This window comes from Culicoides brevitarsis, chromosome 3, assembly GCF_036172545.1.
Source record: "Culicoides brevitarsis isolate CSIRO-B50_1 chromosome 3, AGI_CSIRO_Cbre_v1, whole genome shotgun sequence".
In the NCBI taxonomy this organism is placed as follows: Eukaryota; Metazoa; Arthropoda; class Insecta; order Diptera; family Ceratopogonidae; genus Culicoides; species Culicoides brevitarsis.
The window spans coordinates 5362115-5377754 of NC_087087.1; the positions used below are offsets into that span (position 1 = coordinate 5362115).

General features: G+C 23.0%; 1 protein-coding gene across 2 annotated transcripts in view; it reads left to right on the forward strand.

Annotated features, from left to right (window-relative positions):
• LOC134833045 (telomerase-binding protein EST1A) overlaps positions 1 to 13938 on the forward strand; it is a 43741-nt gene extending 29803 nt beyond the window's left edge. For both annotated transcript variants that reach the window (XM_063847202.1, XM_063847203.1), the window contains exons 8-16: positions 1628 to 1769; positions 2987 to 3065; positions 3189 to 3476; positions 4396 to 4533; positions 4592 to 4930; positions 11119 to 11269; positions 11940 to 12129; positions 12187 to 12323; positions 12589 to 13938. In XM_063847202.1, the coding sequence (XP_063703272.1) occupies positions 1628 to 1769; positions 2987 to 3065; positions 3189 to 3476; positions 4396 to 4533; positions 4592 to 4930; positions 11119 to 11269; positions 11940 to 12129; positions 12187 to 12323; positions 12589 to 12722 (1598 nt within the window). In that variant the 3' untranslated portion in view covers positions 12723 to 13938. The remainder of the gene's footprint in view (positions 1 to 1627; positions 1770 to 2986; positions 3066 to 3188; positions 3477 to 4395; positions 4534 to 4591; positions 4931 to 11118; positions 11270 to 11939; positions 12130 to 12186; positions 12324 to 12588) is intronic.
• The last annotated feature ends 1702 nt before the right edge of the window (positions 13939 to 15640 follow it).

Consider the following 15640-nt stretch of genomic DNA (forward strand, 5'->3'; position numbering starts at 1 on the left):
ATTTCGAGATTTTTCTATTTAAAAAATTCAAAAATTTTAAAAAATTTCTTATAAAAAATATTTTAATTGTAACATTCAGGAAAAATAACGGAAAATTTTGTTCAAATTTTATTTTGACAGTTCATGAATTTTGACGTTTATCTGACAGAAGTTCTTTTTTGAGCTTTTTTTGAAACTTCTCATGATTTAAAATTAATGAAATTTTAAGTTTTTGGATTAAAAGTTACTAAAAATAAGAAATTGTGCAAAAATTTACTCAAATGTCAATTTCTCATAATTTGACATTTGACGTTTAATTGACAGATTATGAAATTTGAATTTTTCTGAAGAATCTTTTTTTTTTTTTGAAAAAAATATATAACAGCTTCTTGTGCTTAATTTATGAAAATAACTAAAAAATTTGTTTAAATGTCACTTTGACATTTTCTGAATTTTGACGTTTGTTTGACATAACCTCAAATTTTAAGGAAAAAGTAACCAAAGTTAAACATTCTCAAACATATTTTGAACTACAAAACTTAATTTTACTTAAAAAACTTGACAAATTAAAATTTTGACAGTTCTGAAATTTGACGTTTAAATGACAGAATTTGTAATTTGATTGAAAATGAAGCTTTTTGAAGTTTTTGAAGCTCATTAAAGTCTAAGCTTAAGATTTTTTAAATTTTTCTGTAATAAAATTCAAAAAATTAATACAAAAATTTTAAATATTTTTAATTTTTTAACTGTCAAATTTTCAACTGTCAAAATATTGACAGCTTATTTAAAAAATAATCCGTTAAAAAATTAAAATTAATTAATTTTAATTTATAAAAAAAATTAAATTAAAAAAAATTAAAAAAATTAAATAAATTTTTAAAAAAAAATTAAATAAATTTAAAATTAAAAAAAATAAATAAAAAAAATAAAAAAAAATAAAAAAATTAAAAACTTAAAAAAATTGGAAAAAAAAAATTTACCAAAATTCGACAAAAAATCAAAAATTACATCACAAAAACCCAAAAACCGTTAATTTGTAGTTTTATGATTTTACATCTTTTGTCTGCGAAGCTAATGAACTGACGACAGTTAATAATTTGTTGAACACACTGATAGCCTATCGCAAAAAAAAAATAACACAAGAACTTTTACAACATCTCTTCTCGCGTTACATGCGGACTTTTTGCCACCCAAGCAAGCTCCTCATTTAGTGTCGATGTCTTGTCGACAAGATGATCGTCATAAATAATAAAATATAATTTAACAAACATAAATTTTAAATTTAGCTAGCAACTTCTTGTACAGTTAAAAAAAAATTAAAATAAAAAAAGGAAATTATGTTCGAGATTTTTTTACATCGCTCCGAGAACAAGACAAAAAAAATGAATTTAATTAACGCATTTATTTATCGTTTTATTTTATTTTATTGCACACTTGAAAATTTCTTTTGCGATAAGATTTCTTCTCATTCTCATCATTGATGTCGCGGCGCGCCGGAAAAAGAGTCAATGCCATAAAATAAATAAATTTTACAGCTTATTGACGACGAGAAAGGACCGTTCTGTTAATTAATTACATAAAATATTCTTTTAAATGGATTTTTATGATTTTTCTGATAAAAATTTTTTTTCTTACTTTCTCTTTGCAGACACAAAAATCGCAGGAGGAGCTCGTTCGGAGGTGCAAGAATGCGCAATTACCATTGGACTTCTCATGTTCGGCATAATTCTCGAAAGATTCCTCGCTGTCGTGCAAGAAGCCATCCAGCAGCAGCAAAAAACGCAAGAAAGGTAAGGAAAATGTTGCACGGAAGTCATGCAGAGTTGTGTGAAAATTGCTAACAAAGAAAATCCATCTTTTTTCCGTCGAGAAAAAGGAAGTTTGTGGAAGATGGATGTCTCTATGAAACGTTAGGGTGTCGAGAATTTTGTGAAATTTTTATAAAAATATTTTTTTTTGTTCGAGAGACACCCTAATTATTACGAGACAGACTACCTAATCCTTTATGAACTCGAATGCTTTTGACATGAAAATTATTAAAAAGCACAGTAGACGTTAAAAAAGGTACAGATTTTTTTTTTTTGTTATGCGAGACATGAAAAATACATTTATTATTAAATTTGTGCACACACAAAAAAGTTGGATAAAATAGAATTTTCGGGAGTATTGAATTCTGCTTATGTTTGATTGATTGGTCAATTCATCTTCTTTTATTAGGATTTTATTAAGTTTTTATTACATTTTATTGGAGTAACAATTTTTTTCAAGTAGAAATTTATTCGAAAGATAAAAATATGATTCGATTTTTATTTTTTAGAAAAATTTTTCAATATTTTCATTAAAAATATTTTTTTGGCACATTTGACATCTGTCTTATTTTTTTTTTAATTTTTTTTTTAAAAAATAAAATAAAAAATTAATTGATAAAAGTATAGAAAATTTTTGTTTAAGATAAATTTTAAATAAATTTTTAATAGTTTTAAACATTTTAATTATAATAAATTTAATATTTTATAAAAAATAAAAATTTTAAATAATTTTTTTTTTAAATAAAATGAAAAATAACGAAAACTGTTTAATTTTTTTAAATTTTTTAATTTAAAAAATAAATTTTAAATAAATTTTTTTAATTTTAAACATTTTTTGTAATAAAATATTTTATGAAAAAAAAATAAATAATTTTTTAAAATTGATGAACAAATAACAAAAAATTTTTAATCTTAAAAATTAATTTTTTTAAATTTAATTTTTTAAAAAAAAATTTATTATTTTTTTATTTTAATTTTAATTTTTTTTTTATTTTTTTTTATTTTTAATTTTAATTTTTTTTAAATTTTTAATTAAATTTGTATTTATTTTTTTTTTCATGAATATTTCATTTAAATATTTCTCAAGAAAAAATTTTTTAACTTTTAAAAATTTTATAAAATTCAATTTAATCGTTCTTGTCAAAATTTTCTATTTACAAAAAAAAATCAAATTTAACATATATTTTTTTCATCCACAGCGACAACAATCCCTCCCTCAATGACACACGAAAATCAATATTGCCAGAAGATGCAAAAGTCATGTTGCCCGCTATCAAGGTACGTTCCATAATGACACAACTGAGACTCGTTGTCCCAATAAACTTTTAATAAATTTATTGATTTTTCTCGATTTTTCCCGATTTCTCTTCAATTTTGTTCCATTTTCTTCTTTTTTCTCAGGTTTGGTGCGATTGGATGACACGACAACAAAATATTTGGAATCCGCCGCCTTCCTTCAACGACTATGCTAAAGTTGCTGCCGAACCGTTTTGGACAAATTTGGCAGCTGTCATCACACTGTTAGATAATAATGAGTTCATGAGCAACGAATTTAGCACGGAGCCTCGCGAAGGATTCGATTTGGTGAAATTGCATGAAGATTTCACGTTTGCTGGATTCACGCCTTTATTAGATGTTAAGTTGGAGCCGATTTATGTGAAACAGGGAGGCGATGTTGAAGTCGCTGAGGTGAGTTTTTTTAAAGAATTTAATTTAATTTTGATTTTTTTCTGATATTTAATTTTAAGTTTTCTAAAATTTTTAATTAATTTAATTTAAAAATTAATTTAATTAAAAAAAATTTATTTAAATTTAATTAAAAATTAAAAAAAAATAATTATTTAATTTTTTTTTATCTTAAAATTAAATATTTTTTGAAAATTTAATTTGAAATCGAATTAAAAAAATTTTATTTAAAATTTGTTGAAAATAGTTTTTTCAAAATTTGTTTTGAATTTAAAATATTTTCATTAACTAAAAATTTTATTTAATTTCTATAAAAAATTTCTTTCATAAATTTCATTTAATTTTTTTTTTTAATTTGAAAATTTAATTTTTATCTAATTTTTGAGTTAACTTTTTAAATTTTAAATTATCTTTTTTTTTTAATTAAAAATATTTTAAAAATTAATTAGGTAGATTTGCTCATTTTTTTATCTATTTATTTTTTATTATTTTATTTTATTAAAAATTAATTTTTTTTAAAAATTAAATTTTTTAATTTTTTCTTGAGAAAATTTTAAAAAAAATTTTTAATTAATTTTAGTTGATTAATTAATTAATTATTTTTTAAATTATTTTTTAAAAATTTTTTTTGAAACTATTTTTTTAATTTTTTTAAAATTTAAAATATTTTCTTTTACTTTTTTAAAATTTTATTTTAATAAATTATTTTTATTAATTTATTTTTTTTTAATTAAAAATTAATTTTTTTTTTTTTTTTATTTAATTTTTTTTTAATTTTATATTTAATTTATTTTTTTATTAAAAATTAAATTTTTTTTTTAATTAATTAATTATTAAATTTAATTAAATTATTTAAAAAAATATTTTTAATTTAATTTTAACCATTTTTAAATTTCAATAATTTTTCAATTTTTCCCTTCAGAACGAAGTACGCTTGCAAAAAATCCTGAATTTCGGTAAAAATGTGCTGTGTTTATGTTCGCCCGCTGTCCTCGAAAGACGTACCCTCGACAATGGCAGCTCCGAATACGTCAGTGTCGTGCAAAATATCGCCGACGAGGTAAGTGCGCGTCAATTGTTTCCTCTTTTCCCCATAATTTACCTAATTTCCGTCGCAGCCAAGTGATTCTGAAATACTCATCGAGTGCATAAGTGACGAAGAAGACAACGCAAAAGAAGACGATTTACTGCCAAGTACGACGTTACTTCGAGCTCTCGGCGGCAACAATAGAAAATCTCAAGACAATAGTTGTGATGATGCGCCTAATTGTGCGAACGACGACGATGCCGCGGAGCACGATGAGACGCCAAACAGTAACGCCAAAAATGAGAATAATAATGAGACGATAAATAATAACGACAATGCAGCTGCAGCTGAAATTAGAAGACTGCTACGACGCAAAGATGAATTGCTGAGAAAACAACGAATGCAGGAAAAATATAATGAACGACTGCAGGTAAGTTCTAACTTCTATTCTGATTTTTTTTTCTCGTTCGAATTTTTTTTTTTATTTACTTTTTCACATAAAAAAAATACAAACAAAACTCAATTTTGCAAAAAAAAAAAAAAAAATTACAATAAAAAAATAAAAATAGAGAAAAACACGAGATAACGTCACGAAAGCACGTTTTATTGCAAATAATTGTTAATGACTTCTTCGTATCTTCTTATTTTTTTTTTTTTTTTTTTTTTGTCTTTTTTGCAAATAATCTCACACACAGACCAGATGTCTTTAAAAACTAAACTAAACTTCTAGTCATTCACAAAAAACACTCAAATTTGGCAAATATTTTTATTTATCTTTTACGCGAAAGATAAACAAAAAATTATCCAACTTTTATTCACTAATTAACCGTACTTTGCCGAAAAAAAATTGTAGAACAGTTATTTACGCCATCAAAAAAAAAATACAAATAAATTTTAGTTATTAGGTAATTTAATTAGCATTTTGCTGATCGGTGAGTTTGTTTGAGTTGAAGTGCCGCACACGCGAAATGTTTAATCAACTGACATAATTGTTGTCAAGATGATGTTTTTTCTTCACTTGCGGTGTTAAATGACATGATGAGGAAGAATTTTATTTTTTTTTAATCAAATAATTTTTTTTTAATCAAGGTCTGCTTATCACATTTCAATGACATGTGATGCATTGATCAAAAAAAGAAGAAAAAAATTAATGATTTTTAATTTTTTGTTTGTTTGTTTTTGTTAAAAAAAAATTGTTTGAAAAGAAAAAAGTTTTAAGAAGCAAAAAATATTTAATGAAAAAAAAATTAATAAACAAAAAAAAAATTATTTAAAAAAAATTAAAAAACAAAGGAATGAGATCAGTTTCGATGATGCATTTTCTATTAAAAAAATTCTTACTTAAAATATTTGTTTTGTAATTTTATCGTTTAATTTAGAAGATTTAATTTAAATCCTCTTAAAAATCTAAATTGTTTTTTTTTTCAATATTAAAAAGATTTTTTAATTGTATCTTTTATATTAAAATTTGAAGCTTAATTTTTTTTTAAATTTTTATAAAAAAAAATTTTTTCGAAATAATTTTTAATTAATTGCTGTGGGTAACTAAAACTTAAAGGACATTAATTTTAAATTTTTAATTTAATTTTTTTTTTAATAATTCTTAATTATTTTTATTTTTTTTTTTATTATTCTGCTTTGTAATAAAATTTTTGAGTTATTTTAGCTCAAGAAATTTTTTTTTTAAATTTGAATAAATTTTTAAAATTGTAACTGTCACTTTTTGAATTGACATTTCACAAATTTTTTATAATTTTTGACATTTACTTCAATTTTCATCAATGAAAAATTTGTATAAAATAGCGAGAAACTTTCAAAATAAAAAATTTTAAAAAAAAATCTAAATTAATTTTAAAAATTAAAAAAAAAAAAATTAAAAAAAAAATTAAAAAAATAAATTTAAAAAAAATGTTTATTGGATAAAAATTTCTAAAATTAATTTTTTAATAAATCTGAAATAATAATTTAAAAATTTTTAATATTTTAGAAAATTTTAATTTTCAAAAAAAAATCATTTTTGATTTCTTTTAAAAAAAATTAAAAATATAAACTTCAAACCGTTGCTAATTAATAAAAGTCTTATTCTACGTTTCATTCATAAATTTACAATATCTGCAAAAAAAATTAAAAACCTTGAATTATTCAAATTCATTGTCAATAAATGATGCATTTGATCCATCACCGCTATCTAATCGCCAAATATTTATTCGATTACTACTAACTAGATATAACTTTCAACACTTCTTACTCATCATCTTTCTTTACTTCATTTTTTTCTTTAAAATTCATCAAAAAATTCTGACTCACCATTAAATCAAACATTTTTTTTCTAAAATTTTATCGTTAAAATATTCACAAAAAAAATCCACATTTAAAGAGATTAATGAAATCTCTCATCATGTTTCGTTGTTGTATTTATTACTAATATTCCGCGTACATATTTGCTTAAATCAGTAGTAGAAGGTACCTACGAGAAGTGCAAGAACCTTAATCTTCTCAGTACTACTAAAATAAACACTTCAAACTGTGTGGTTGATGCAAAAATAATCTGCATGATGTCAAAAAAAACGAGAGAAAAAAAATGTTTGAAAAATGGTGTTGTTGAGGTTCTCTGGATTGAAATCATGAGAGAAAGAAAGAGTTAAGGACCACATGCATAGATGACAATTTTATGTGGAATTTTTCGGACATTAATCATATCAACTTTTTTTTTCGCTAATATTTCGCCTGAGAGCTAAAAGATAGAAATGGCTTAACATGACTTGGCGTCATCTTAGCTATAATTTTAAATTGATCACGGTAATAATGTTGGTCAATAAAAGTAAATTGATTGTCTTCTAGGCTTGGCTGGATCTTCTGAAAAAATAAAGAAAAATAAGATTGAATGATGTTCATTCTTTAAAGCATTTTGAGGTTAGGGACCTTTGTTTTTGTTAAAATTTCACATTTTTGTACTCCTCATTTCATATGATTTTTTTTTAAATTTAAAAAAAATTCTCATTTTACAATTTTATACTTCTCATTATTTTAATTTTTTAACCTTGAAATTTAATTTTTACATTCTTGTACTCCTCATCAAATTTTCTCAGAAAATATCTCTTTTATTAATTTTTAAATAAAAAATAAATTAAATTTTAAATTAAATTAAATTATTTTTTTTATGTTCTCAAAACTAAATTTTAAAATTTTTGAACTCGCTTCATATTATCAATTTTATTAAATTAAAATTTAAATTAAATAAAATATAACTTTTAAATTAAATTAATGAATTTTTAAAATTATTTATGAAGGTTAAAATTAATTTATTATTTTTTTTTTAATTTTTTTATAATCTCAAAATTCCTTTTGTTCACATTTTTGTACTCCTCTTCAAATTTTTTAGAATATCAAAAAAAAATAATTTTAATTGTTATTAAAAAAATTCATTAAAAAATTAAATAAAATTTTTAAATTAAATTAATGAATTTTTTAAAATTATTAATTAATTTATTTATTTAATTTAATTTAATTTAATTAATTAATTAATTTTTTTATTTTCTCAAAAATCAAATTTTACATTATAGTACTCCTCATATGTAAAAAATTTTCACATTTTTTGTATTCCTCATAATCTGAATATTTTTTTATATTTATGAATTCCTCATTTCACAATGTCATACTCCTCTTAAAATTCAAAAAATTCACTCAAATACTAAATTTTCACATTTTCTTACTCCTCTTCAAATTTTCTCATTTCCATACTCCTCATGCCCGACAAATCGCATTTTTTCTTTAAAAATGCAGTAAAAACTCAATATGCGATGCATTTTTTCCGATAAAACAGCAAATCACACGGTTTTTTAATATAGAGCAAGTAACAAGAGGAATTTGCATTTTTTTCCTTCCATTTTGCTACTACCATTTCTTCTTTCTGCCGTATGAATAATGTCTCAGGAAAAAACGAAGAAGAAAAAAAAATTCAAATCAGATAGGTAAACAGCATAACACAGAGCAAAAGCAAGCAAAAAAGACATACTAAACAGAAATAAATAAGTAACAAAATGAAAGATTGCGTTCAGAATTACTAATTGGCAATAACGGACACTTGCAAGTGTGGTAAATACACTGATATCATACTCTGATTTGATTATATAATTAGTATTAGCGTTATAATTCCAAGTTAATGGAAATCTCTCGCTACTTTTCACGAAGACTTGCCTCATTATTGAATAAGCATTACCTACTGACGATCTCGTCATATCAGAACTCGTCCATCTCTAACATAGATACGTGTTCTCGAAGACGACGACGACGACGAGTCAGAGAAAGAGAGGAAGCGAAGCACGTTTCATCAAAATCCAAATCATTAATTAAGTATGCATATCGCAACTAGAAAATTAGATTGCTTGGATGGCACATTAAAAATCACTTGTTGAACAAATTACACACAATCAGATATATGCACGTATTGCTACTACAAATTTACTTCGAATGCCCGAGCGACGAGCAACGAGCGACGACAATGATGAAAACATGACATCGACGCGCGAATCTCAGGTTCTATGTGTTCGCATACAAGTTGTCGTTGTCATATACCGGAGGAACAAGAATATGAAACAAAGTCTACCAAACAACTAGAAAGTAGTGTATTTTTTTTGTTGGTTATTTGTTGCAAGGAAAAGTCACGTAGACACTGATGAGGAACCATTTGAAAGAGACTTTTTGTTAAAATTTTATTTTTGGTTACATCTGAAATTAAAAAAAATTTAACGGTCAAAAAATTTGAATTGACGTTTCAAATTTTGTTCAATTGAATTTCAAAAATTATAGAAAAAATCATCTTTTGAGGTTTGAAGTTGAAATTTTTAGACTTCTGAACTTTAAATTAATTCTTTGGCGTTGAAAAATATTTCAACTGTCAAAATTTTTAAATTGACATTTAAAATTTCGAAAAATAAAATGTAAAATTTTTTTAAAATTTTATTTTTTTAAATTAATTTTTTTGAACTTAAAAAGTATCTTTTAGCTTCAAAAATTTCCTGAATTTGAAATTTTTTTTAAACGTCAAATTTTATTTAGAAAAAAAATTAAACATTTTTCAATTAATTTTTATTTATTTTTTAATAATTTTTTTGAATTTTCGAATTTATTTTGAATTAATTAAAATTTAAAAAAAAAATAAGTTTTAAAAATTAAATAAAATATTTTAAAATTTTAAATTTGAAATTAAATATTTGAGATTATTGAAAAATTTCAACTGTAAAATTTTTTAATTTAACGTTTTATAATCATTTATTTTTAATTTAATACGTATAATTAAAAAAAAATAATTTTTTATTCATTAAAAAATAAAAAAATATTTTTAAAATTTTTTGACGTTATTAAATTTATTTAAATTTTTTAAATGATTATTTATTTTAAATTTTTTTTTTAAATTCATGAATAATTTTATTTTATTTTGTTTTATTTTATTATGAATAACTTTTTTTAATTTCAGAAATATTTTTATTTTATTTTTTTTTAAAGTAAATAATTATTTTTATTTTTATAACAATTTTTTGTATTCTATAAATATTTTTTTATCAAATCTTAAATTTTTAAATATTTTTAAAATTTTCATAAAATAATTTCTTAACATCAAAAATATTTAAAGAAATTTTCAACTGTCACTTTTTAAATTGACATTTCACAAATTTTTACAATAAACATGAAAAAATTCACCTTTTTACTCTCATTTTGTCGCATAAATCAATAATGTCTTTATTTGTAAATAAACCAATTAAAGTAAATTGATTTATCTCTAAAATCTCATAATTTATTGACAATTTCCTCCTTTAACAACCTTTTTTCAACCTTGACCTTGAACTTCAACACTTCCTTCAACATTACATCTCTTTCGCCGCGTACCTCACCGCGTCACAAGAACAAAGCAATTATGCTCATACCAAGCATGTTGTCTGTGCATACTTTTGCAAATATGTGACAATTGTCATGTAGATCCAATTTTTGTGTGTTAAATATTTCTTTTTTGTTTTTTTTTTTTTGAGAAATTCCTCAAAAAGAAATGAACAAAAAATTGGCATTTTTTTTTCTATCCATAAAAAATAAAATTATATGGAACAAAAAGAAATTTAATTGCAAACACGCGAATTTTTTCATCGATAACGAAAAAAAAAGTAGATTTGCATCTTTTGTGAAGGTCAGACGTCTCGAATAACGAGGAAAAAAACTGTTAAAACGGTAGAAGTTGAGAACTTTTAGAACATTTGTCATTAATTTATTAATCTATTGTTTGTTCTTTTTTTCGCAAGGCATTGGTCGATGTCCATTAAAAAGTCGTTGCAATAAAAAAAAATTGTATAAAGAAAAAAAAGTAAGAAAAAAAAGAAAAGAAACGAAACAAATCTCATGATTATAAAACATTTAAATACACGCTAAAAACAATTTAATTATGTTGTTGCTACATTACAAGAGAAATAACGGCAATTTCTTGTCACACGTACATGTCAAATAATATATAATAAATTTTTCTTTTATACTTTGCCATTTTATTTTAATTTTCAATATATACTTGCGTTGTAATAAAATTAAATGTAAAAAACGAACAGAACAGAATTCACGAAGAACAAATATTTGCAGGATATTTTGCGACAAAGTACGGTTGCGCTATGCATGGAAGTACGACCACGATTTCTCGTGCCTGATACAAATTGCTTCGTTGATTACTTGCCACGATTGAAAGCCATCGGAGATGCGTATCCTTTGTATCAGTTGATGATACCGTTAGTTGGTGAGTATTTTTTTAATTTTTTCCTAAAAATAAAAAAAAAGATTTAAAATTTTATAAAATTTTTTAATATTAAAAAAAATTATTTTAATTAATTTTTAAAATTGATTATTAAATTATATTAATAAAAATATTTATTTAAAAAAAATTAAATAAAAATTATTAAAAAAACTTTTTTTTATTTTTTTTATTTATTTTATTTATTAATTTTAAAAATTTTATTTTTTTTAATCAAATTTAATTAAAAATAAAATTAAAAATTAATTAATTAAAAAAATTTTTTAATAAATTAAAAATTAATTAAATCAATTAAATTAAAATTTTAAAAAAATTTTGAACCACAAATTTTTTAATTAAAATGCAATTTTTTTTTTATTTTAAAAATGAATTAAATTTTTTTAACATTTAATTATTAATTTATTTTTTTTAATTTAATTTTTTAAAATTTATTTTAAAAATTTTTATTAAAAGAAAAACTTTATCTTATAAATTATAATTTATAGAAAAAAAATTGAACCACAAATTTATTAAAATAATTTTTTTGATTAATTTTAATTTTATTTCAAAATATTTTTTTTATTTAAAAATTTAAATTAATTAAACCTAATTAAAAATATTTTTTTTTTTAAATAAAATGTAATTAAATTAAATAAATAATTAATTATTTTTTTAGTAATAAGTGAACTCGAAGGACTGTCAAAGGGATTTAAGCCGCCATCAATTACAACGAACGACGTTCAGTCACTCGGCGTCGTTCCAATAAATGTAAATAACTATGGTCGAACGGAAGAGCATGCGAAAAAAGTTGCTGCTGCTTCAAAAGAGGCTTTAGAGTACTTAAAATCAAAACCGCCAGCTGTTAAGTAAGTAAAAAAATTATATTTAATAAGAAAAATTTGACTAAAAAAAATAATTTATAGACTTGTAACGACCAAAGGTCATCAAATCAAGACATTTATCTCCTCGGAAGACGACAGTTCCGAGCCAAAAACCAACGACGACAAAATCTTAGATACCGCCTTAAATCTCTGCAAACCAAATGCTGAAAAACGAATTGGTAAGTCTCATTTTTAATTGATTTTTATCGAAATAAACAAAAAACCACGTGGTTAAAATTTTCAAAATTTGCATTGGGTTAAATTTTTCAAAATGTATATTGGGGCAAAATTTTAAAATTTGTCTTAAACCAACTTTAAAAATGTATTTTTGCATAAAATTTCTGAAAAAACAACTCCCAAAAACCCCAAATAAATATTTATGAGTCACGTGGTTTGAAATTTGTAAAAAATTTTTTTTTTAATTTATTTAATTTGAATTTTCAGGTGATACGCGTTACATTAGCCGTGAAGTAGTTCTCATAACGAAAGACCGCAATTTACGCGTGAAAGCTCTCACGAACGATTTGCCCGTGCGAGAGCTTCTTGACTTTGTGAAATGGGCAGGACTGGGTAGCTAAAGCCATTTTTTTTTACTTCTTTTTGTGAATATTTTATACATAATTGTTTTAATTTTTTTTTTACCACATTTTCACATTTGCTAATTTTTTTTATACGAAATGTTTATATTTAAGAACCAACCTTTTACTAATGAATGTTTTTACTATTTGATTCTTCCGTTACATAAAAAAAAATTATTTTATACAAAGAAACACTTAAAAACGAAGAAATTACCATTCCCAAGAAGAAACAAGATAGAAAGAAGAGGAAAAATCCTTCGCGCATTTCAAAACTAAAAAAAAATCTCAATCGAGGTCAAGAGCAAGTGTGGCCACGATAAGCTTACAAAATTGATAATTCGCAAAAGAAGAACAACATTGTTTCTTTATTGTTATTGTTATGATGATTGAACTCCGTTTTCATTAAAGACTCGAAAGATGATGAGTAATTTAAAGATGAAAAAAAAACTATAGAAGAAAAAAAGTGAAGGAATTTGTTTGCTCATCAATATCATAATATTTAATAATGTTTACACGGCAAAACGGCAAAACCGAATAATCAGATACTAAAAACACTTTGACTCTACGACGATATAATAAATTGATATAGAAAAATCCGAGTAGTTGTAATGATACAAAATTGCGTTCTTTTTTTAGTCATTATTACTACATGAAAATAATTACAAAAGCAACACTACGAAACATATTCTCAATAATATGCAAAAAACTAGTTTTTTATATCAGTTAAAGCAAAATCACAAAAATTGCCTTTTTTACGTTTTTTTTTGTAAGTTTTTACGTTTTTTTTTTGTTATAATAATTGTAAACTTGGACCAAATCCATGCATCTTTTTTTTCTTTTGTATAAAAAAAATATTATTAATAAACTTTAAATAAATATGTTATTTTAATGAATATATTGCAATATATTTTATAAATAATAAAATACACGATAAATAATAATAAAACACACACTACTTAAACAAAACAAATAATAAATAAATGATTGCCTCACAAATAAACAAAAAATAACCAATAACACTCACAACATTACAACTCGTGTACCTCATACACTTGTGCTACTAGTTGAACCCTTGAGGGAATTTATTAAAGGAAAAAAAAACTCAAATATTGTTCAAAATAAAAAATACTATATAGGAATAGAAAATATATATATCCAAGTAACGTTTATATTATTACTACCGACTATATTTTAGCAAAAAAAAAAAATTATTGAGCGCTCTAATTAAAATAATAATTTAAGTTAAAGTTTAAAAAAAATACAAAAAAAATACTAAGAGAAACAAAACTTAATGAAAAATGATAAAATGTTTTAATAAAAAAAAAATAATTAATAGTCGATAAATATTGAAAAGAAATAAATTGATTTAGTTAAAAAAATAAAAATAATTTTTTTTTTTGGAAAGTAATGTGAAGGGTAAAGTTTACAGAATACAGAAGGTGAGTTTTTTATGAATAATTTTATTTTTTCTTTTTTTATAATTAATAAATAAATTTAATATTAATTTTTTTTTTAATTTTTTTTTATATATAAATTTCAAAACTTAAGGTAATGTCGCTATTACCTGTCGTCGGTTACGAGGGAGAGATGTCACTTTTGTGGCAGAGAGAAAAGAAGATAGACGTGCTGGCGATATTCTGGATAATTTTGGAAAAATAAAGCGATTGTTTAATTAATTGATTGAGTTTTCATAGTCATTGGGATTACATTTGACGAAATTTTAAATTTAAACCATTTTCGAGAATATTAGTTTTCTTCATGAAACAAATTCATTTGTTCATAATTCTCGATTTTGTCAAAGAATTAATTTTTTTTTAACTTTTGACTTAAAAATTCTTAACATGTCAAAATTTTTATTTTGAAAGTTCTCCAATATTTTGAAAAAAACTTTCAAATTTAAACTTAATTGAATATTTCTAGAAATGAACATAATTAATATCAATTTAAAAAATATCCAAAAAAATATACCAGAAACCTCCTCCAAAGAAATTTCTACAAAATTTCAAAGAAATGCATTGCCCAAAAAAGTTCATTAATAACACCTTTGTTCATCTAATCAAACGTTCTACAATGAAAAATGACTTTAACCCACATTTCGGAATCGGAATCAACAAACGAAAATAAAAAAAAAAACGAAAATTAAATATTCAAATCCCACGAAGAAGAAACAAAATGTAGGTTAAGGTCATGAATAATTGTCATCTTGTGTTGTTGTTGTTCTTCACACTCTTCAAAGCCTTCTTGAAATGCATTGCATGCGCGAACACACGTCTCCGCATAAAGCAAGAACAACATGACACACAACGTCTAATCATAATAAAATTCAAATTAAAATTATTTCAAAATCATTAATATGAAAAAGTAGTTCTAACGAAGAGAAGAGAAAATACCTGAAGCAAAAACTTTTTTCTTTTTGTTTTTTGATGTAATAAATTAATCACAAATACCTGGCGCCACTCCTCTATAACGCATGATAATAATAAAAATATAATGAACGGTGTCGTCGTCGTCAGTAAACGAGCAGCAAACAGCGTCAAATATCAGCAACTATTGCCTACTGCGAGCGAGTGTAATAAGTGTAAATGCATGCCAAACTAGATTATTATTTATTTTGAACGATTTACACTTTTTTCTGAATACATGAGCAATGTACGTTCGAATTTAGCTCGAATGCAGTTTGGTTGGATAAAATGTTAAATGTGTGAAAGATATGATAGACGTTTTACATAAATATCCATTTCGTTTCTATTTTTAGAAGTGTCATTGGTTGGAATGCTGGAACAGTTCTACGGAACACGGAGAAATTAGATGCGGTGTCAGCTTTGTGCTTTCAAAGCTTATTATGATGGCTTACTTACGATAGAAATGCACTTTCAAGGGTAACGAATTGCATTTTTTTTTGTCTGACTTATGGGCGT